Raw genomic sequence first — 21,654 nt, forward strand, 5'->3', positions numbered from 1 at the left:
CAAATTGAACAATAAACTTCGGCGTTTCAACACTAACAAACTCCGCCGTTATTCCCCAAGTACACCTCAGCCTAGTGATGGGTCGTTCGCCAATGAGTCGGCTCTTATAGGTGAACGTTTTGAGCCGGCTTGCATATCAGAAGAGCCAAATCTATTTATATATATATATAATAAAAAAAAATCAGATATGAATAATCAAAATATTTAAATGAATGGAATTAACTAATTCAAAGAACGAAAAAAAATTAAAGCAATATAGGCCTAAATGCTCAAGCGCACAGTCACGCACTTAGCAGCCGAGGAGAGAAAGGAAGGACAGCTGTGAAAACAACAGCTGGAAAATGAGACGGAAGCACAGAAGAATTTGGATGCATTTTAATAATGTAGACAATGTTAGATCACAGTGTAGAATTTGACAAAACAAAATATCATATTAAGCCGGTTCTATGCACAACCTACACCGGCATATGCAAACTGTGCACCCAACTGTGAAGCTATCTGTAGCGGAGCTTCGAGAAACTAGCGGGCCTGCTAGTGATAGTGGTGGAGCCAGCACCTCCACGCGTGGGTATGTATCCACTCAGTCAAGTAGGCCTACTCCACGACCTTATGTAGACAATGAAGCCATAGGCAGAACTTTACCGCAATCATGACTAGGTCGGTTGGCGGGAAATAAAAGTACAGGCTTTTTAACTTTTATTTTATCAGGAAGTCAAGGTCTCTTTTACAGATGAGCCCTGATTTACATAAATTACTGAAAATACACATCAATATAAATACAAAATGCAAGCAGAAAGAAAAAGCCATAAAAAACAACACATTCATCAGCAATAAGGTCCTCCAACCGCTTTCTGAATTGCCCTAAATTTATTTCACATTTTGAAGATTGTTCCACAAATAAGGTGCAAGAAAACGAAGTTGATTTAGGCTATCTAGAAGAGACCAAGTTAATTTCCAGAGTTAGCCATCCCTGAGACTGGGTGTGGTAACTCGTATGTCTTAAGTTTGTATGATGTCAGGTACTTTTTGTAAAAGGGCTTTATATATGAACATCTAGCAATTTATCAACCCTCGTGACATCAAATAGGGCCAACCAACTTCTCTGGTAAAAAAAAGTTGGAAAGATGCGAAAGTTGTCGGGAAAACGTATTGGTTAGCAATCCACAGATCATTGGGCAAGACTGCGAGAGGATGACGTACGGTGTACTGAAACACGTCACGATGTGTAGCCAACAGGGCATTATGCCGCGTTCAGGTGCTAGTTGGAACAAGGAAACTGACATTTCGGACTTGCTAGTTGAACGCGGGATGTGTATAACTACAACAAGTTAGCAAGTCTGACATTTCCGAGTTTCCTAGTTTCGACTAGGACATGAACAAAGCTTAGTGTCAGACTCACAGCGCGCATGAACGTCTCCCAGACAGTCCTTTTGTTTGTCCAAGCACGAATTTGGCTGTGTGGTATGCCTTGGCAGACGCGAAAATCTTCAGATAACATGACAGAACTGCATAGTCATAGGCCTATTCGTCTTGTCTGTAAATAATTAGACATACAAAAGAAAACCATGTGTGTGAAAGTCGTAAATATGTTCCATTGACTTACCGCAACAGTCCTCAAAAAGCAGTCTTAGTTGTCTCAGACATTCCGCCACTGTGCGGAGTCTTGACACTGTCCATGTTATATCGTAGTATTTAATCCCACGAATACCACTACCGTTTTGATACGGGATAAGTGTGGTGTTCATTCCCGGTAAATGAGAATAATTCTCTCCCTGTTCAGTAGGCGTATGTTTTACACCACGCCGCTGGCGCAGGTGTATATTCAACTCCAACAAAGACATTTCTAGCTGTCTGATTCCATGTAGGCACGCAACACAAAACAATTAGGCTAACACGCATTCAAATAGCCTAGCACAAAATGTGGTAGACTATACATTTCATGCAATGTAGAACAAAACACATTAAAAAAAATGATCAATTTCCCACAGAGGTGTGTAATTGTCAGTTTGAATAGGTAGTGTCCTTTGCGCATCACTGTAGCCTAGCCCAGAGTCTCATATCCTCCGACTGATTTCCTCAATCTCTTTGAGAAGTAAAACTGTGTCATAGAACAATCTTTTCAGGTCTATCAACTAGGGTTTTCCGTCCCTACTTACAGTCTTGTTCCGCTAAGCATCTTGTCCGACCGCATTCCTATGTCGTAACATTATTGGCGTCAACTGCGTCAACTCAACCATGGCTATAATTGTTTTTCAGAGGGATATAAATAACAGCAGGCGGCGTGACCGTTACGCAAGGGCATTTTTTTTAAAATCTTCAAATGTTTGATATATAAACCACTTGAAAATTACAGTTTTGGGGCACAATGCCTATCAAGGTTAAATTTTAGCGGGCCATCACACTGGGAGCAAAAGAGCTGGTTTATAAAGCACACATGAAACAGAGTAGGCCTAGCCTAGGTCTTATTCCCATTTTGCAGAATTTCCTGACTGTAGTAACTTTTAGTAACTGGTTGGTAAGTAGAAAGCATGGAGATCCCATAGTTATTTTTTAATTCTGTGTTAGAGTTTGTTCACTGAGGAGTTATGGCACATGTAAAAAGGAACTCTGCAATTTGACACCCAACAACCCTATAATCACAGACAGACATAACTTTGATAAGGTTTCAGTGGTGCAACATCTAGCCAATTTGGTCATGACATATCAATCTCAAAGTAAAATGGAGACATCTCTAATTTGACAATCTGGAGGAAAAGTGACCATAATTATCATTTTTTTAACAAAATATTTAATTATTTGGTATGAAGTTACAAAAACGCTGTTATGACAGACAATGTAATCCCTTAGACTACTATGAGTGAATCTCAACTGAATCTTAATATCTCCCACCTAACAGCTAGAACCAATGCCTTGGAAGGCAGGGCTACAGCTAGAACCAACACCTTGGGAGACACCCCTCAGACCAGGGGTGTCAAACTCATTCCAGGGCCTTTTGTGTCTGCAGTTTTTTTTTCTCCTTTCAATTAAGACCTAGACAACCAGGTGAGTGGAGTTCCTTACTAATCAGTGACCTTAATTCATCAATCAAGTACAATGTAGGAGTGAAAACCCACAGACACTCGGCCCTCCGTGGAATGAATTTGACACGTGCCCTAGACCAGGGTTTTCCAAACTCGGTCCTGGGGACCCCCCTGGGTGCACGTTTTGTTTTTTTGCAGCTGATTCAAATAATCAACTCATCTTCAAGCTTTGATTATTTGAATGTGCTGTTTAGTGGTAGGGCAAAAACCAAAATGTGCACACAGGGGGGGGGGGGGGGGCAGAGCCAAGTTTGGGAAACCATGCCCTAGGCAATTCCAGTCCCCGAGGTCCTGATTGGTGTCACAGTTTTGCCCCAGCTAACACACCTGACTCCAATAATCACCTAATCAGTTTAGAATGCAATTTGATTAATCAGCTGTGTTTGCTAGCGATGGAGAAAGAGTGTGACACCAATCAGGCCCCGAGGACTGGAGTTGCCCACCCCTGCTCTAGACGGACACCTCTTCTGACAGGTCAGCAATAAATAACTAAAAGATGAAAAGCATGACGATCCATCCAAGCTCTGTCTCTTATCTGTTAAACACAGGCTTCTATTTAACTGCTATACTACACGGTCCAAAGTGTTTCTGCTTTCCACTTTCTATCTTAATGCTGAGGAGAGAGAGGTGGAGACGCAGGCCGACCGACCAAGTTTGGATGTGGCTGGGAGGAATCACATGACTCCTCCTCGACCACAAAAGTGTGAGGCGTCTACTGCGGTCGCTCCCGCCGGTGACCCTCTGTGTGAAGGCGACAAGCCATTAGCCTGGAAACAGACCAGAGGTGGCAAGTGGGGGAAAGGAGTACTCCACTGCTATAAACAGCTCTACTGTAACTCAATGGCCATGGACTGACAGGGAAAGCGGATAGGGGTGAATCCTAACGTCCACTTAAGTCAAATTTTTACTTATAGTGATGCATTGATGTCAATTAACAGATGAGAAAGATTTGACTGAAGTGGAAGTTAGGATTCTAACCATAGAGCTGTTGGTTTTTAAGAAGATGTATTCCACAGCTATAAAGAGCACTACTGTAGCTCAACGGTTAGGGTCTGATAGGGAGGTCGGGTAGCCAAGTCATTCCTTTTGGGAGGTGTTGCTTTTTAATTACTACTGTTTTGGTATTAATCTCATTTGTCATATGATGGGACTTTGAGCTCCGTTTTGAGGTTTTCGTAAAACTATGGAACTCGTTTGCGAAGCAGCACACACAACTTTCAAGCACAAATCTCTAATCGATGCAATAGATGTTAGTTCTAGCTATAGTTTACAAATGAACAAATGAAAAAGGTCCTCTTAAAGCTATCTCCAAAAAGCATGCAGATGCTCGTCTTTTCCAGTCCTTTCAGAAAGACTGCTACAGTTCACTGTTATAGTACATGCACACACGTTAATTAATTAACAATTAATAAATGAATTATTCATTCTAGAGGTGACAAGGTCTCGGGTCAGTTGTGAGATTTGGCATGATGAACTAGGCTATAAGGCACTTGAGGCATGGTAGTGACCAATCAGAAACAAAGTTCCAGTTCACAGGCCAATCACATCACTGAAATGTAATAGACAGTCCAACCAGATCACTGTTGACATACAGAACCCACCCTGTATTTGGGTCTTGTAAATGCAGCAACAACAAAAAAGGTGAGTCCAACATATTTCTGAAATGAAAAAGGAAATGGAATAATTTTTTCTCTCCAAAAGAATGCAACTAATCCCTTTAACTTGTAATCTTTGGTTAAAAAAGTAAGCAAAAACAGGCGCCTACTATACGTCATGTTGCTGCAATGAAAGGGGGCTAAAACGTAAAAAAACGACACAAAAAAACCCCTTGGTGGTTCACATCACTCACGATGGTTCTTAATCTTCAGCATATCTCTCCATCATACTCCATCGCCAATCCCATCCCCTTCCTCTCCACCCCTTCTCCTCTCATAGTTCGTCCCGTGTGGCTGTGCTGTCCAGAGGTGACTGGAGTACGTCAGAGTTCTGGGCCTCGCTGCTGATCTCAGCCTGCTCCTGGGTCTTCCCCGAGCGGGCCCGGTCCCAGTCCGTACGCACCTTCTCGTTGTCCCACACCACGGAGGTCTCTGTGTCGCTGATGTAGCCCGAGTCTCCTGTGTAGTGAGTGGGGAACACTAGCAGGGGCTCGGCCGAGAAGGCCTTCAGGTCCCGCTCCTCAAAGTGCTCCATGTAGTCCGAGCTGGAGAGAGAGGTAAGAGAGAGGAGATAAAGATGTCACGGGATACATTGAAAAGAGGAATGGGTGAAAAGGGGTGAATCTCAAGTCTTTTCCTTGATTCCTTTTGTCTTCTCTCCTTGCAGCCTCCTTAAACCGTGAAGGGGAGCTTCGAGAAGAGAATATCTTTCTCCTCTCATGCTCCCTTAGTTTCCTGCAGACACTTTGAAAAGGAGGCGAGAAGAGAGGATTCAAGGAATCCAGGAAAATACTTTTGAGATTTACCCGGAGAGACAGGCGAAAGAAAGACAAAGAGAGAAAGCGTGCGACAGAGAGAGGTGAACTTACACAGGGTGTTTATTGAACATGACAGGAAGGAACTCATCTACGGGTAATATCCTCTTCAACGGCTCTGCCCTCAGCAGCTTCTGGGCTCCTTGTAATGACATCATATAGCCCAGCGTCCAATAGGAGTAGTCGGCCTCCACCAGGTTGTGTATATTGGGCACGGACTTCTCAGGGCGGTCCACCTGCATCCTCTTCCTGCCGATATAACTGGGAGGAGGAACAGTTGGGGAAGAGAAAGTTGAAGTTTACACCACATGGGAAGGGTAGACAGTAAGTGCGGAGTCAGCAAGCTAGAACGGGGGTTCTTAACTCTTAAAAGGACTGCTAACATTACAATTAACACTTAAGAACTAACCAAATACTGTATCATATGTCTGAGGGATCGGCCAGCGATATCCCAGGGACCAATGCCTGTCCGCGGACCAGAGGTTGAAAATCACTGACCTAGAATAGAGGATATCCCGTGTGTATAGTGGATGATATACAGTCTATGGAACAGTTACATCAGGTCCCAGTCTAGACCCTGGCTCTCCACTTCAGTCATCAGAACACAACAGTTATTGAATGTATCTCTGAGTGGAGCAGGCTAGTGGATCAGTATATGGAACACTCACATCAGGTCCCAGTCTAGCCCCTGGCTCTCCACTTCACTCATCAGGTTCATCAGGCGTCGCTTGAAGAAGACCTCGAAACGCAGATCGTCCTCGATCACCAGGGAACTCTTTAGACCCCGCTCTACGATCTGAACACACACAGAGATAAAACAGTGACCCTCACATTCAGAGGACGCAAAGAAACTTCTGTACAAAATCTATACCTGAGAGTGACAGCCAGAGGTGTGTTCCAGGGTTGGGCTCAATTTAGAATTTTGGAATTGACTCCCAGTCAACTCATGAGTTGAAATTCGAACTGAATAGGCCACACCCCACAGGATTTTGAAATTGAGTGAAGTATAATTTAATTCAAAGAAATACCACTCAGTCGTAGAACATGAGAGTTTCACTGATTCCGATAGGTCACACTTCCAGATACCAAAGACTATATCACTAGAATAGCCAATTATATTTCCACCAACCATTTTATTTCTTTGGCTTCTTTTTGAAAGCCTCAGGGTCAACTTGAGGGTTAAACTAATACTTTCTGGGAAATATTGTATTTTCCCCAAATTGAACAAAATGTAGGTGATCCATGAAATATAATAACTTATTCACATACAGGTCAATGTTATTTTTCAATGTTATTCGCATACAGGTTTTGTTTTCCTTGACCATTCATTTTAAGATTTTATCCCGTATGTTTGATGTTTTATGTGGAAGATGTACTGTAGAATAGAAGAGGCATTTGAATTTCATTGAATTCATTTCTATTTCCTTTAATTCAAATTGCAAATTTGTATCCAGTTTACTACTTCAATTCAAATTCAATTCAAATTCAGTTCAAGAATTGATTTGGATTTTGGAGCATTCTCAATAATATGATGAATTGAGCCCAACCCTAATGTATTCATTCGGAGAGAACCCTGTAGCAAAATTTAAAACAAATAATTAAAATCTGTGTTCTTATTGGACAAGTTCAGGTACTACCTCCCCTGTTTCACAGTTTCTAAAAATGTTCTCCCTACTGAACACTACCCGGGCCTGCAGCTGCAGGGCTCACCTCTTTCCAGATGTTGTAGTGTGATAGGAAGCAGCCCAGCTCTCCCTTGGTGAGGGGCCTACCGTGGTACGGGTCACTGTAGCCTGGTAGCATGTGGATCCCCAGGGCATTGATCTCACTGATGTTCATCGCTCTGAGGGGGAGCGAGGGAAGGGCAGGAGAGAGAGGGTTGAGGGAGAAAGAGACAAAGAGAGACACACAAATAGAGATGGAGAGAGAGATAACGGGGTCATTTTGAGCACTTGAAGACTTAGCGATATGACATCATAAACAGTGGGGCAACTTCTGCTGTGTGTGACGATGTCCCATCACTGAGTCTACCTTTAATGGTACAAGAAGTATATGACGTGCAGACAGGAGAGTGCCTTCAAAAATAGGTCAACTTACTTGCCGTCTACCGCTTGAATGACCTTGCAGGCAATCTCTTGCTCGTACAGAGTCCTCAGCATGCGATCCCGCCGGTCTGTCCGTTTCTTTAGGTTGATCATGAACACCTGCACACACGCAATACCTTACTTACTTACCTTACTGTACAGTAGTGAGTCAATACATGCAATACCACATGACACCCACAGAGGGAGACATTTAGAGCTGAAGGGTACAAAAGAGACATTTTGAATTCCAGTGATGAATTCATAAACGACAGCTACCCTTAGACACTCGGAAACAATTGGATAGGTGTATGAAATGTGGTGACAATTCAACCGAGCCTACCAGAAGACATGGTGAAGCAATTGCCTTATTGCTTAAACCCATTAGATCCTTACACATCTTCAGGAGTGCCTAGGGCAGGGCTGACAAACTCATTCCATAGATGGCCCGAGTGTCTGCGTTTTTTTGTAATTTCATTTCAATTGTGTCCAATTAAGACCTAGACAACCACGTGAGGGGATTTCCTAACTAATCAGTGACCTTAATTGATCAATCAAGTAGAAGGGAGGAGTGAAAACCTGCAGACACTCAGCCTCCATAGAAAGAGTTTGACATTGTGGGCATAGGGGCTCGGGGTCAATAAGGAACAGCAACCATATTCTGAGCTGGCTCATATCCCACCTCATCAAAGCCCAGTTTATCTTGTATCTTTACGGGGGCCGGGATGTACTCCGAGGGCAGCACATGAGGGTTCCGCACTGACGTGAGAAAGGAGAAAAATGATAGGAATGATAAAGAACTCTCACATGCCGACCAACAACATTTAGTTAGTGAAGAACGAAAAGCTCCAGCTTCCAGCTGTGTTCCGATATCCACACTGGCCTACTACTTAGAATTAAGCAATGAATTGAGCATCCATCCTAAGTGGTAACCCAGTGAGATGTCAAAAATACATTTTAACCAGTTTTGCCTATTCGGATGCTAGTATATGCTAGTATGGACATTAAAGCCGACTACCTTTTGACCTGTGACAATATGACATAACACTCACCATTGACCTCCAACAAGGAATGCAGGAAGCTGTCTGCTTCGTCTGTCAGGGAGTTGTGGCCTCGCAGTGGCACGGGGAAATACCCATAAGTCTCTTTGTTACATAGGAACATCTGCACATCTGAGGAAGAGTAGAGTGTAGAGGGAGAAGAGAAGTTTGTTATTAATGACAAGGTTACTACAAACATTTACGCTTTTCTATGCCTATTCACGCTACAAGTCTCACTGCAGATTAGGTTCTTTGTGTCACACCTCAAAATATCCACCTTCAAAATTAGACACTTACGTATTTATGCAAAAGTGTATGAAGATATCTTACACAAAGCATACCCTATGTCCATGAATGGAATTAGAAAAAACAGACTCTGGGAACTAACCACTGTCTGTTAAACCCCCAGGAATTTTGCAAAAAAAACACGCGCAGTGATTGGCCCCCTAGATTTGAGAAATACGTTTCCTGAGGGGCGGGACGGGGGTGGGGCAGGGGTGAAAACGAAGTAGTCGTAGCCTCAGCTTATTCACCAAGCACCTGGGGAGCCGGAGAGCTGATCTAGAATCCGGTCCTCCCTGTCCATATAATCTTATTCATTACTGTTGTGGAAAACTGAAAAGGCAGTGTGGAGATCTAAAAAGGCAGCAATCCCGAATAACCACATTACACATACCTGCCATGTGAACAGAATAACAACAGTAGTCCTACCTGCCATGTGAACAGAATAACAACAGTAGTCCTACCTGCCATGTGAACAGAATAACAACAGTAGTCCTACCTGCCATGTGAACAGAATAACAACAGTAGACATACCTGCCATGTGAACAGAATAACAACAGTAGTCCTACCTGCCATGTGAACAGAATAACAACAGTAGTCCTACCTGCCATGTAAACAAAATAACAACAGTAGACATACCTGCCATGTGAACAGAATAACAACAGTAGTCCTACCTGCCATGTGAACAGAATAACAACAGTAGTCCTACCTGCCATGTGAACAGAATAACAACAGTAGTCCTACCTGCCATGTAAACAGAATAACAACATTACACATACCTGCCATGTGAACAGAATAACAACAGTAGACCTATCTGCCATGTGAACAGAATAACAACAGTAGACCTACCTGCCATGTGAACAGAATAACAACATTACACATACCTGCCATGTGAACAGAATAACAACAGTAGACTTATCTGCCATGTGAACAGAATAACAACAGTAGGCCTACCTGCCATGTGAACAGAATAACAACAGTAGACTTATCTGCCATGTGAACAGAATAACAACAGTAGGCCTACCTGCCATGTGAACAGAATAACAACAGTAGACTTATCTGCCATGTGAACAGAATAACAACAGTAGACCTATCTGCCATGTGAACAGAATAACAACAGTAGTTCTACCTGCCATGTGAACAGAATAACAACAGTAGTCCTACCTGCCATGTGATCAGAATAACAACAGTAGACTTATCTGCCATGTGAACAGAATAACAACAGTAGTTCTACCTGCCATGTGAACAGAATAACAACAGTAGTCCTACCTGCCATGTGATCAGAATAACAACAGTAGACTTATCTGCCATGTGAACAGAATAACAACAGTAGGCCTACCTGCCATGTGAACAGAATAACAACAGTAGACTTATCTGCCATGTGAACAGAATAACAACAGTAGGCCTACCTGCCATGTGAACAGAATAACAACAGTAGACTTATCTGCCATGTGAACAGAATAACAACAGTAGACCTATCTGCCATGTGAACAGAATAACAACAGTAGTTCTACCTGCCATGTGAACAGAATAACAACAGTAGTCCTACCTGCCATGTGATCAGAATAACAACAGTAGACTTATCTGCCATGTGAACAGAATAACAACAGTAGTTCTACCTGCCATGTGAACAGAATAACAACAGTAGTCCTACCTGCCATGTGATCAGAATAACAACAGTAGACTTATCTGCCATGTGAACAGAATAACAACAGTAGGCCTACCTGCCATGTGAACAGAATAACAACAGTAGGCCTACCTGCCATGTGAACAGAATAACAACAGTAGACCTACCTGCCATGTGAACAGAATAACAACAGTAGGCCTACCTGCCATGTGAACAGAATAACAACAGTAGGCCTACCTGCCATGTGAACAGAATAACAACAGTAGACCTACCTGCCATGTGAACAGAATAACAACAGTAGTCCTATCTGCCATGTGAACAGAATAACAACAGTAGTCCTACCTGCCATGTGAACAAAATAACAACAGTAGACTTATCTGCCATGTGAACAGAATAACAACAGTAGTTCTACCTGCCATGGGAACAGAATAACAACAGTAGTCCTACCTGCCATGTGAACAGAACAACAACAGTAGTCCTATCTGCCATGTGAACAGAATAACAACAGTAGACCTACCTGCCATGTGAACAGAATAACAACAGTAGTCCTACCTGCCATGTGAACAGAATAACAACAGTAGTTCTACCTGCCATGTAAACAAAATAACAACAGTAGACCTACCTGCCATGTGAACAGAATAACAACAGTAGTTCTACCTGCCATGTAAACAAAATAACAACAGTAGACATACCTGCCATGTGAACAGAATAACAACAGTAGTCCTACCTGCCATGTGAACAGAATAACAACAGTAGTCCTACCTGCCATGTGAACAGAATAACAACAGTAGTCCTACCTGCCATGTGAACAGAATAACAACAGTAGTTCTACCTGCCATGTAAACAAAATAACAACAGTAGTCCTACCTGCCATGTGAACAGAATAACAACAGTAGTCCTACCTGCCATGTGAACAGAATAACAACAGTAGTTCTACCTGCCATGTAAACAAAATAACAACAGTAGACATACCTGCCATGTGAACAGAATAACAACAGTAGTCCTACCTGCCATGTGAACAGAATAACAACAGTAGTCCTACCTGCCATGTAAACAAAATAACAACAGTAGACATACCTGCCATGTGAACAGAATAACAACAGTAGTCCTACCTGCCATGTGAACAGAATAACAACAGTAGTCCTACCTGCCATGTAAACAAAATAACAACAGTAGACATACCTGCCATGTGAACAGAATAACAACAGTAGTCCTACCTGCCATGTGAACAGAATAACAACAGTAGTCCTACCTGCCATGTAAACAAAATAACAACAGTAGACATACCTGCTATGTGAACAGAATAACAACAGTAGTCCTACCTGCCATGTGAACAGAATAACAACAGTAGTCCTACCTGCTATGTGAACAGAATAACAACAGTAGACCTACCTGCCATGTGATCAGAATAACAACAGTAGACCTATCTGCCATGTGAACAGAATAACAACAGTAGACCTATCTGCCATGTGAACAGAATAACAACAGTAGACCTACCTGCCATGTGATCAGAATAACAACAGTAGACCTATCTGCCATGTGAACAGAATAACAACAGTAGTCCTACCTGCCATGTAAACAAAATAACAACAGTAGACATACCTGCCATGTAAACAAAATAACAACAGTAGACCTACCTGCCATGTGATCAGAATAACAACAGTAGACCTATCTGCCATGTGAACAGAATAACAACAGTAGACCTATCTGCCATGTGAACAGAATAACAACAGTAGACCTACCTGCCATGTGATCAGAATAACAACAGTAGACCTATCTGCCATGTGAACAGAATAACAACAGTAGTCCTACCTGCCATGTAAACAAAATAACAACAGTAGACATACCTGCCATGTAAACAAAATAACAACAGTAGACATACCTTCCATGTCAACAAAATAACAACAGTAGTCCTATCTGCAATGTGAACAGAATAACAACAGTAGACATACCTGCCATGTCAACAAAATAACAACAGTAGACCTACCTGCCATGTGAACAGAATAACAACAGTAGACCTACCTGCCATGTCAACAAAATAACAACAGTAGACCTACCTGCCATGTGAACAGAATAACAACAGTAGTTCTACCTGCCATGTGAACAGAATAACAACAGTAGACATACCTGCCATGTGAACAGAATAACAACAGTAGTCCTACCTGCCATGTGAACAGAATAACAACAGTAGACCTACCTGCCATGTGAACAGAATAACAACAGTAGGCCTACCTGCCATGGGAACAGAATAACAACAGTAGTCCTACCTGCCATGTAAACAGAATAACAACAGTAGTCCTACCTGCCATGTGAACAGAATAACAACAGTAGACATACCTGCCATGTGAACAGAATAACAACAGTAGTCCTACCTGCCATGTGAACAGAATAACAACAGTAGACATACCTGCCATGTGAACAGAATAACAACAGTAGACCTATCTGCCATGTGAACAGAATAACAACAGTAGTCCTACCTGCCATGTGAACAGAATAACAACAGTAGACTTATCTGCCATGTGAACAGAATAACAACAGTAGACCTATCTGCCATGTGAACAGAATAACAACAGTAGACCTATCTGCCATGTGAACAGAATAACAACAGTAGTCCTACCTGCCATGTAAACAAAATAACAACAGTAGACATACCTGCCATGTAAACAAAATAACAACAGTAGACCTACCTGCCATGTGATCAGAATAACAACAGTAGACCTATCTGCCATGTGAACAGAATAACAACAGTAGACATACCTGCCATGTGAACAGAATAACAACAGTAGTCCTACCTGCCATGTGAACAGAATAACAACAGTAGACCTACCTGCCATGTCAACAGAATAACAACAGTAGACCTACCTGCCATGTGAACAGAATAACAACAGTAGACTTATCTGCCATGTGAACAGAATAACAACAGTAGACCTACCTGCCATGTGAACAGAATAACAACAGTAGGCCTACCTGCCATGTGAACAGAATAACAACAGTAGACCTATCTGCCATGTGAACAGAATAACAACAGTAGTCCTACCTGCCCTGTGAACAGAATAACAACAGTAGTCCTACCTGCCATGTGAACAGAATAACAACAGTAGACATACCTGCCATGTGAACAGAATAACAACAGTAGTCCTACCTGCCATGTGAACAGAATAACCACATTACACATACCTGCCATGTGAACAGAATAACAACAGTAGACCTACCTGCCATGTGAACAGAATAACAACAGTAGTCCTACCTGCCATGTGAACAGAATAACAACAGTAGACATACCTGCCATGTGAACAGAATAACAACAGTAGACCTACCTGCCATGTGAACAGAATAACAACAGTAGTCCTACCTGCCATGTGAACAGAATAACAACAGTAGACATACCTGCCATGTGAACAGAATAACAACAGTAGACCTATCTGCCATGTGAACAGAATAACAACAGTAGACATACCTGCCATGTCAACAAAATAACAACAGTAGACCTACCTGCCATGTGAACAGAATAACAACAGTAGACATACCTGCCATGTCAACAAAATAACAACAGTAGACCTATCTGCCATGTGAACAGAATAACAACAGTAGACATACCTGCCATGTCAACAAAATAACAACAGTAGTCCTACCTGCCATGTGAACAGAACAACAGTAGGTCCTACCTGCCATGTGAACAGAATAACAACAGTAGTCCTACCTGCCATGTGAACAGAATAACAACAGTAGTCCTACCTGCCATGTGAACAGAATAACAACAGTAGGCCTACCTGCCATGTGAACAGAATAACAACAGTAGTCCTACCTGCCATGTGAACAGAATAACAACAGTAGTCCTACCTGCCATGTGAACAGAATAACAACAGTAGACCTATCTGCCATGTGAACAGAATAACAACAGTAGTCCTACCTGCCATGTGCACAGAATAACAACAGTAGTCCTACCTGCCATGTGAACAGAATAACAACAGTAGGCCTACCTTCCATGTCAACAAAATAACAACAGTAGTCCTACCTGCCATGTGAACAGAATAACAACAGTAGGCCTACCTGCTATGTGAACAGAATAACAACAGTAGACTTATCTGCCATGTCAACAAAATAACAACAGTAGTCCTACCTGCCATGTAAACAGATTAACAACAGTAGTCCTACCTGCCATGTGAACACAATAACAACAGTAGACCTATCTGCCATGTCAACAAAATAACAACAGTAGTCCTACCTGCCATGTGAACAGAATTACAACAGTAGACCTACCTGCCATGTGAACAGAATAACAACAGTAGACCTACCTGTCATGTCAACAAAATAACAACAGTAGGCCTACCTGCCATGTGAACAGAATAACAACAGTAGACCTACCTGCCATGTGAACAGAATAACAACAGTAGTCCTACCTGCCATGTGAACAGAATAACAACAGTAGGCCTACCTGCCATGTGAACAGAATAACAACAGTAGTCCTACCTGCCATGTGAACAGAATAACAACAGTAGACCTACCTGCCATGTCAACAAAATAACAACAGTAGGCCTACCTGCCATGTGAACAGAATAACAACAGTAGGCCTACCTGCCATGTGAACAGAATAACAACAGTAGACCTACCTGCCATGTGAACAAAATAACAACAGTAGGCCTACCTGCCATGTGAACAGAATAACAACAGTAGTCCTACCTGCCATGTGAACAGAATAACAACAGTAGTCCTACCTGCCATGTGAACAGAATAACAACAGTAGGCCTACCTGCCATGTGAACAGAATAACAACAGTAGACCTATCTGCCATGTCAACAAAATAACAACAGTAGTCCTACCTGCCATGTAAACAGAATAACAACAGTAGACCTACCTGCCATGTCAACAGAATAACAACAGTAGACCTACCTGCCATGTCAACAAAATAACAACAGTAGGCCTACCTGCCATGTCAACAAAATAACAACAGTAGACCTACCTGCCATGTCAACAGAATAACAACAGTAGACCTACCTGCCATGTCAACAAAATAACAACAGTAGGCCTACCTGCCATGTGAACAGAATAACAACAGTAGTCCTACCTGCCATGTCAACAGAATAACAACAGTAGACCTACCTGCCATGTCAACAAAATAACAACAGTAGGCCTACCTGCCATGTCAACAAAATAACAACAGTAGACCTACCTGCCATGTGAACAGAATAACAACAGTAGACCTAACTGCCATGTGAACAGAATAACAACAGTAGACCTACCTGCCATGTGAACAGAATAACAACAGTAGACCTACCTGCCATGTGATCAGAATAACAACAGTAGGCCTACCTGCCATGTAAACAAAATAACAACAGTAGACATACCTGCCATGTGAACAGAATAACAACAGTAGACCTACCTGCCATGTGAACAGAATAACAACAGTAGACCTACCTGCCATGTCAACAAAATAACAACAGTAGACCTACCTGCCATGTGAACAGAATAACAACAGTAGACCTACCTGCCATGTGAACAGAATAACAACAGTAGACCTTCAAGACTAGTCACTCAACTGAGACTGCTCTTCTCTGTATCACGGAGGCGCTCCGCACTGCTAAAGCTAACTCTCTCTCCTCTGCTCTCATCCTTCTAGACCTATCGGCTGCCTTCGATACTGTGAACCATCAGATCCTCCTCTCCACCCTCTCCGAGTTGGGCATCTCCGGCGCGGCCCACGCTTGGATTGCGTCCTACCTGACAGGTCGCTCCTACCAGGTGGCGTGGCGAGAATCTGTCTCCTCACCACGCGCTCTCACCACTGGTGTCCCCCAGGGCTCTGTTCTAGGCCCTCTCCTATTCTCGCTATACACCAAGTCACTTGGCTCTGTCATAACCTCACATGGTCTCTCCTATCATTGCTATGCAGACGACACACAATTAATCTTCTCCTTTCCCCCTTCTGATGACCAGGTGGCGAATCGCATCTCTGCATGTCTGGCAGACATATCAGTGTGGATGACGGATCACCACCTCAAGCTGAACCTCGGCAAGACGGAGCTGCTCTTCCTCCCGGGGAAGGACTGCCCGTTCCATGATCTCGCCATCACGGTTGACAACTCCATTGTGTCCTCCTCCCAGAGCGCTAAGAACCTTGGCGTGATCCTGGACAACACCCTGTCGTTCTCAACTAACATCAAGGCGGTGGCCCGTTCCTGTAGGTTCATGCTCTACAACATCCGCAGAGTACGACCCTGCCTCACACAGGAAGCGGCGCAGGTCCTAATCCAGGCACTTGTCATCTCCCGTCTGGATTACTGCAACTCGCTGTTGGCTGGGCTCCCTGCCTGTGCCATTAAACCCCTACAACTCATCCAGAACGCCGCAGCCCGTCTGGTGTTCAACCTTCCCAAGTTCTCTCACGTCACCCCGCTCCTCCGCTCTCTCCACTGGCTTCCAGTTGAAGCTCGCATCCGCTACAAGACCATGGTGCTTGCCTACGGAGCTGTGAGGGGAACGGCACCTCAGTACCTTCAGGCTCTGATCAGGCCCTACACCCAAACAAGGGCACTGCGTTCATCCACCTCTGGCCTGCTCGCCTCCCTACCACTGAGGAAGTACAGTTCCCGCTCAGCCCAGTCAAAACTGTTCCCTGCTCTGGCACCCCAATGGTGGAACAAACTCCCTCACGACGCCAGGACAGCGGAGTCAATCACCACCTTCCGGAGACACCTGAAACCCCACCTCTTCAAGGAATACCTAGGATAGGATAAAGCAATCCTTCTGCCCCCCCCCCCCCCCCTTAAAAGATTTAGATGCACTATTGTAAAGTGGCTGTTCCACTGGATGTCATAAGGTGAATGCACCAATTTGTAAGTCGCTCTGGATAAGAGCGTCTGCAAAATGACTTAAATGTTAAATGTACCTGCCATGTCAACAAAATAACAACAGTAGGCCTACCTGCCATGTGAACAGAATAACAACAGTAGGCCTACCTGCCATGTGAACAGAATAACAACAGTAGACCTACCTGCCATGTGAACAGAATAACAACAGTAGTCCTACCTGCCATGTGAACAGAATAACAACAGTAGGCCTACCTGCCATGGGAGCATAGAGGGCAAACACAATGAAGTGTACCAAATCATTATCATGCTGTATGTGAAAGCTACCAAACAGGATAAAAGAGAGAGAACACATTAACAGTACCTGCCATGCGAGCGGAGAAGGCGAAGACAATGATGTCATCGAAGGCCCAGCTGTAGTCTGGGTGAGGGGGGTGGAAGGCCAGCTGGCGTGACGCCTCCTTCCTCAAGTCAATCAGGAAGGTGGAGTGCACCATGGGAACCGCGAAGCATCCTTTACGCACCTGCTTTCTCATAGGGATGTAGGCCGGGGTGCGCTTATAGTAACCCTGGAGGAGGTAGAGGGAGAAGTGTTTGGAATACGATGAGTACTTCTGTTTCAATCAAGGTTATTGTGCTAACGCAGTGGCGTTTGGAAGTAGACCTGAGTAAAGTAGAGACAGTGAATGTGAAAGATCATATCAGGGCTCAGATGACAGTACTTCAGTGTTCACTTCAATTTGGCCTATTGTCAGAAGCCGTGGGATACTGACTCCAGCATTGAATTCCATACAAGCAAGTACACCCATACCACAGCAGCTCTAATATCCACCACCCATCCTTGCCGGTTGACTAAAAAATAGAAAATATACTAAATAAGCAAGAATGCTGGGGAAGTGAAACTTGATGGTTATTAGCTACTGAAAAGGACTGTGTGTGTGTCTTCATGATTGCACGCAAAGTATCTGGGAGGACACGACCGCACGCGCAAACACACACAACACACCACACAAATAGTAGCGTACCTGGGAGGTCATGCCACACCAGAAGTTGGAGTAGGCTGCACGGGACTCTAACATGGGAGCTACGATGGTCTTGTTCTCCTTGATGAGCTTCCACAGTACATTAGGATTGGTCAATAGGTTATCACAGTCCACCACCTAGACAGGAGAGAATGGAAAAGCGTGTGAGTGTGTGTGATGCAAGGGGGAGAGGGAACAGTGAGACACATTATCCACTTCAAGCTTTACAAATCACTCTGCAACATGCAACATCAATCCTCTCTAGTGACACTTTAAACAATGGATGTCATTGTAGCGGCAGTCTACGTCCAGCCACCAGAATCAGTGTTAGAATGAGGAGGCAGCATAGGCCACAGCCTTGGGTTCAAATAGTATTTGTTATCATTCATAAACTTTAGCAGCTCTATTTTAACCCAGTTCTAATTGCACAACATTACTGAAGACAAAAGGCACATTTCAAGAACAAAACGACCTCATCTGTGTTTTCACGCCATCATAAAAGTATACCCTTGCGAGTCCTGGACAATGTGTTCATGCTTAGGGGTGCAAGAATAGATCTCAAAGCTGTCATATTTAAGATTCTGGCAGGTTTATTCCAGAATGGTAAATAGTAACACCAAGCCAGATGGATTGGTTTACTCTAAACCAGAAGTGAGATAGGAAAGCATGACTCTCGCTGTTCTCTTATTGCGTTATTGTTCTTATAAGGAGAAGTCTTCGTCTCTGTAAAAGAGGGCGGGTCGTCATGGAGAAAGACTTGACTATTCCAAATGGCACCCTATTCCCTACATAGTGCACGGCTTTTGACCAGGGCCAATCTACGTCACAAATGGCACCCTATTCCCTACACACTATGTAGGGAATAGGGTGCCGTTGGGATTGCACCCTGTTTATCTGTAAAAGAGGGTGGGGTCGTCATGGAGACTGGAGAAAGAAGTACCATGAAGTAGTCTGCCCACATGTCTCTTGCGGAGTCCAGTGCTGCCTGCCGTAGCTTCATCACGTGTGCGTAGCGGAGGTTGGTCCACTGCTTCGGGCTGTCTGCATCCTGGTACTCTCTGAGGGACAAACATAAACAAACAGGACATTCAGTACATCCTTTCTGGGAACAATTTACAGCAAGAGACCTCTCCGTAACACTTTACATGAAGGTGCCTCTCCGTAACACTTTACATGAAGGTGCCTCTCCGTAACACTTTACATGAAGGTGCCTCTCCGTAACACTTTACATGAAGGTGCCTCTCCGTAACACTTTACATGAAGGTGCCTCTCCGTAACACTTTACATGAAGGTGCCTCTCCGTAACACTTTACATGAAGGTGCCTCTCCGTAACACTTTACATGAAGGTGCCTCTCCGTAACACTTTACATGAAGGTGCCTCTCCGTAACACTTTACATTGAGGTGCCTCTCCGTAACACTTTACATGAAGGTGTCTTTAAGGAGGATGTTAAGCGTTTATACGTAGTTTGTAGACAGTTCATTTGTAGTTTATAAATCACATATTAACCATCTAGAAATGACTTATAAATGTAATGTAAAGCGTTCCCTCTCCTGAATAAATGACACAGACAGATACAGAAACACACACAGTTTATAAAGTGAACATGAGAGGAACTCACGTGGGCTCCTCCTGCGGCCTCCACTCCACATAGTGGTAGAGTTTTTGGACCTTGACGAGCCAGTCACGCAGGATGGCTGTAGTGTTGTCCACATTGTGGTCCGTCGCTACCCTGTACAACACAGAGACAGAGGCACATTATTATTACAGGCATGATTCATTTGCTACTTTTCTGGTCAACAGTGTAAGGGGTAATAAGCACACAGACACACAGACGTTTATAGGAGCAGTGGCGTTTGGAAGTAGACCTGAGTAAAGTAGAGACAGTGAATGTGAAAGATCATATCAGGGCTCAGATGACAGTACTTCAGTGTTCACTTCAATTTGGCCTATTGTCAGAAGCCGTGGGATACTGACTCCAGCATTGAATTCCATACAAGCAAGTACACCCATACCAAAGCAGCTCTAATATCCACCACCCATCCTTGCCGGTTGACTAAAAAACAGAAAATATACTAAATAAGCAAGAATGCTGGGGAAGTGAAACTTGATGGTTATTAGCTACTGAAAAGGACTGTGTGTGTGTTTGAGAGACTTCTTGTGCCAGACTGACAGTTTGCGTGCCTGATTCCATTCTGCTGAGGTGTAACAGTCCTGACCTGTTTTATGTTGTTTTTATGTGTTTTGGTCAGGGCGTTAGTTTTGGGTGGGCAGTTTATGTTATCTGTTTCTATGTTGGTTTTGGTTTGCCTGGTATGGCTCTTGATTAGAGGCAGGTGGTTTGCGTTTTCCTCTAATCAAGAGTCATATTTAGGTAGGGCATTCTCACTGTTTGTTTGTGGGTGATTGTCTCCTGTGTCCGTATGTTATGTTCGTACCACATGGGACTGTAGCGTTTGTTTGTTTCGTTTCGATGTCGTCTGTTTCCTGTACGTAAGTTTATGTTTAGTTATGTAAGTTTATGTTCAGGTCTCGTCAACGTCGTTTTGTTATTTTGTAGTTTTGAAAGTGTTTTGTTTCGTTTCGTGTTGCCATCTTTATCTTTGTTATAATAAAGATGGCTTATTTCCCACAAGCTGCGTTTTGGTCTTCAGATCCCTCTCTCCTCACCTCATCCGAGGAAGAGGAAAGAGACAGACGTTACATGAGGTTCCAACTGAAACCACATCAGTTTGGGCCGCCTGGCTCGTTGCGAACTGTGTGAAGACCATTTCTTCCTAACAAAGACCGTAATTAATTTGCCAGAATTGTGACATAACATTGAAGGTTGGGCGATGTAACAGCAATATTTAGACTTAGGGATGCCACCCGTTAGATAAAATACGGAACGGTTCCGTATTTCACTGAAAGATTTGACCATATTATGACCCAAGGCTCGTATTTCTGTGTATTATTATGTTATAATTAAGTCTATGATTTGATATTTAATTGAGCGGTGGTAGGTAGCAGCATGCTCGTAAGCATTCATTCAAACAGCACTTTCCTGCATTTGCTAGCAGCTCTTTGCTGTGCTTCAAGCATTGAGCTGTTTATGACTTCAAGCCTATCAACTCCCGAGATTAGGCTGGTGTAACCGATGTGAAATGGCTAGCTAGTTAGCGGGGTGCGCGCTAATAGCGTTTCAATCAGTGACATCACTCGCTCTGAGACCTTGAAGTAGTTGTTCCCCTTGCTCTGCAAGGGCCA

General features: G+C 43.5%; 1 protein-coding gene across 1 annotated transcript in view; it reads right to left on the reverse strand.

Moving 5' to 3' along the window:
- Positions 1–679: 679 nt before the first annotated feature.
- LOC129832834 (procollagen galactosyltransferase 1-like) overlaps positions 680–21,654 on the reverse strand; it is a 34,888-nt gene continuing 13,913 nt past the window's right edge. Inside the window, exons 2-12 of the mRNA XM_055896882.1 lie at positions 20,030–20,140; positions 19,349–19,466; positions 18,412–18,546; positions 17,751–17,955; positions 8,684–8,803; positions 8,314–8,390; positions 7,648–7,754; positions 7,261–7,393; positions 6,219–6,346; positions 5,605–5,811; positions 680–5,280 (exon numbers count right to left, since the gene is read on the reverse strand). Of these exons, the coding sequence (XP_055752857.1) occupies positions 5,010–5,280; positions 5,605–5,811; positions 6,219–6,346; positions 7,261–7,393; positions 7,648–7,754; positions 8,314–8,390; positions 8,684–8,803; positions 17,751–17,955; positions 18,412–18,546; positions 19,349–19,466; positions 20,030–20,140 (1,612 nt within the window). The 3' untranslated portion in view covers positions 680–5,009. The remainder of the gene's footprint in view (positions 5,281–5,604; positions 5,812–6,218; positions 6,347–7,260; positions 7,394–7,647; positions 7,755–8,313; positions 8,391–8,683; positions 8,804–17,750; positions 17,956–18,411; positions 18,547–19,348; positions 19,467–20,029; positions 20,141–21,654) is intronic.

This window comes from Salvelinus fontinalis, chromosome 34, assembly GCF_029448725.1.
Source record: "Salvelinus fontinalis isolate EN_2023a chromosome 34, ASM2944872v1, whole genome shotgun sequence".
Taxonomy (NCBI): domain Eukaryota; kingdom Metazoa; phylum Chordata; class Actinopteri; order Salmoniformes; family Salmonidae; genus Salvelinus; species Salvelinus fontinalis.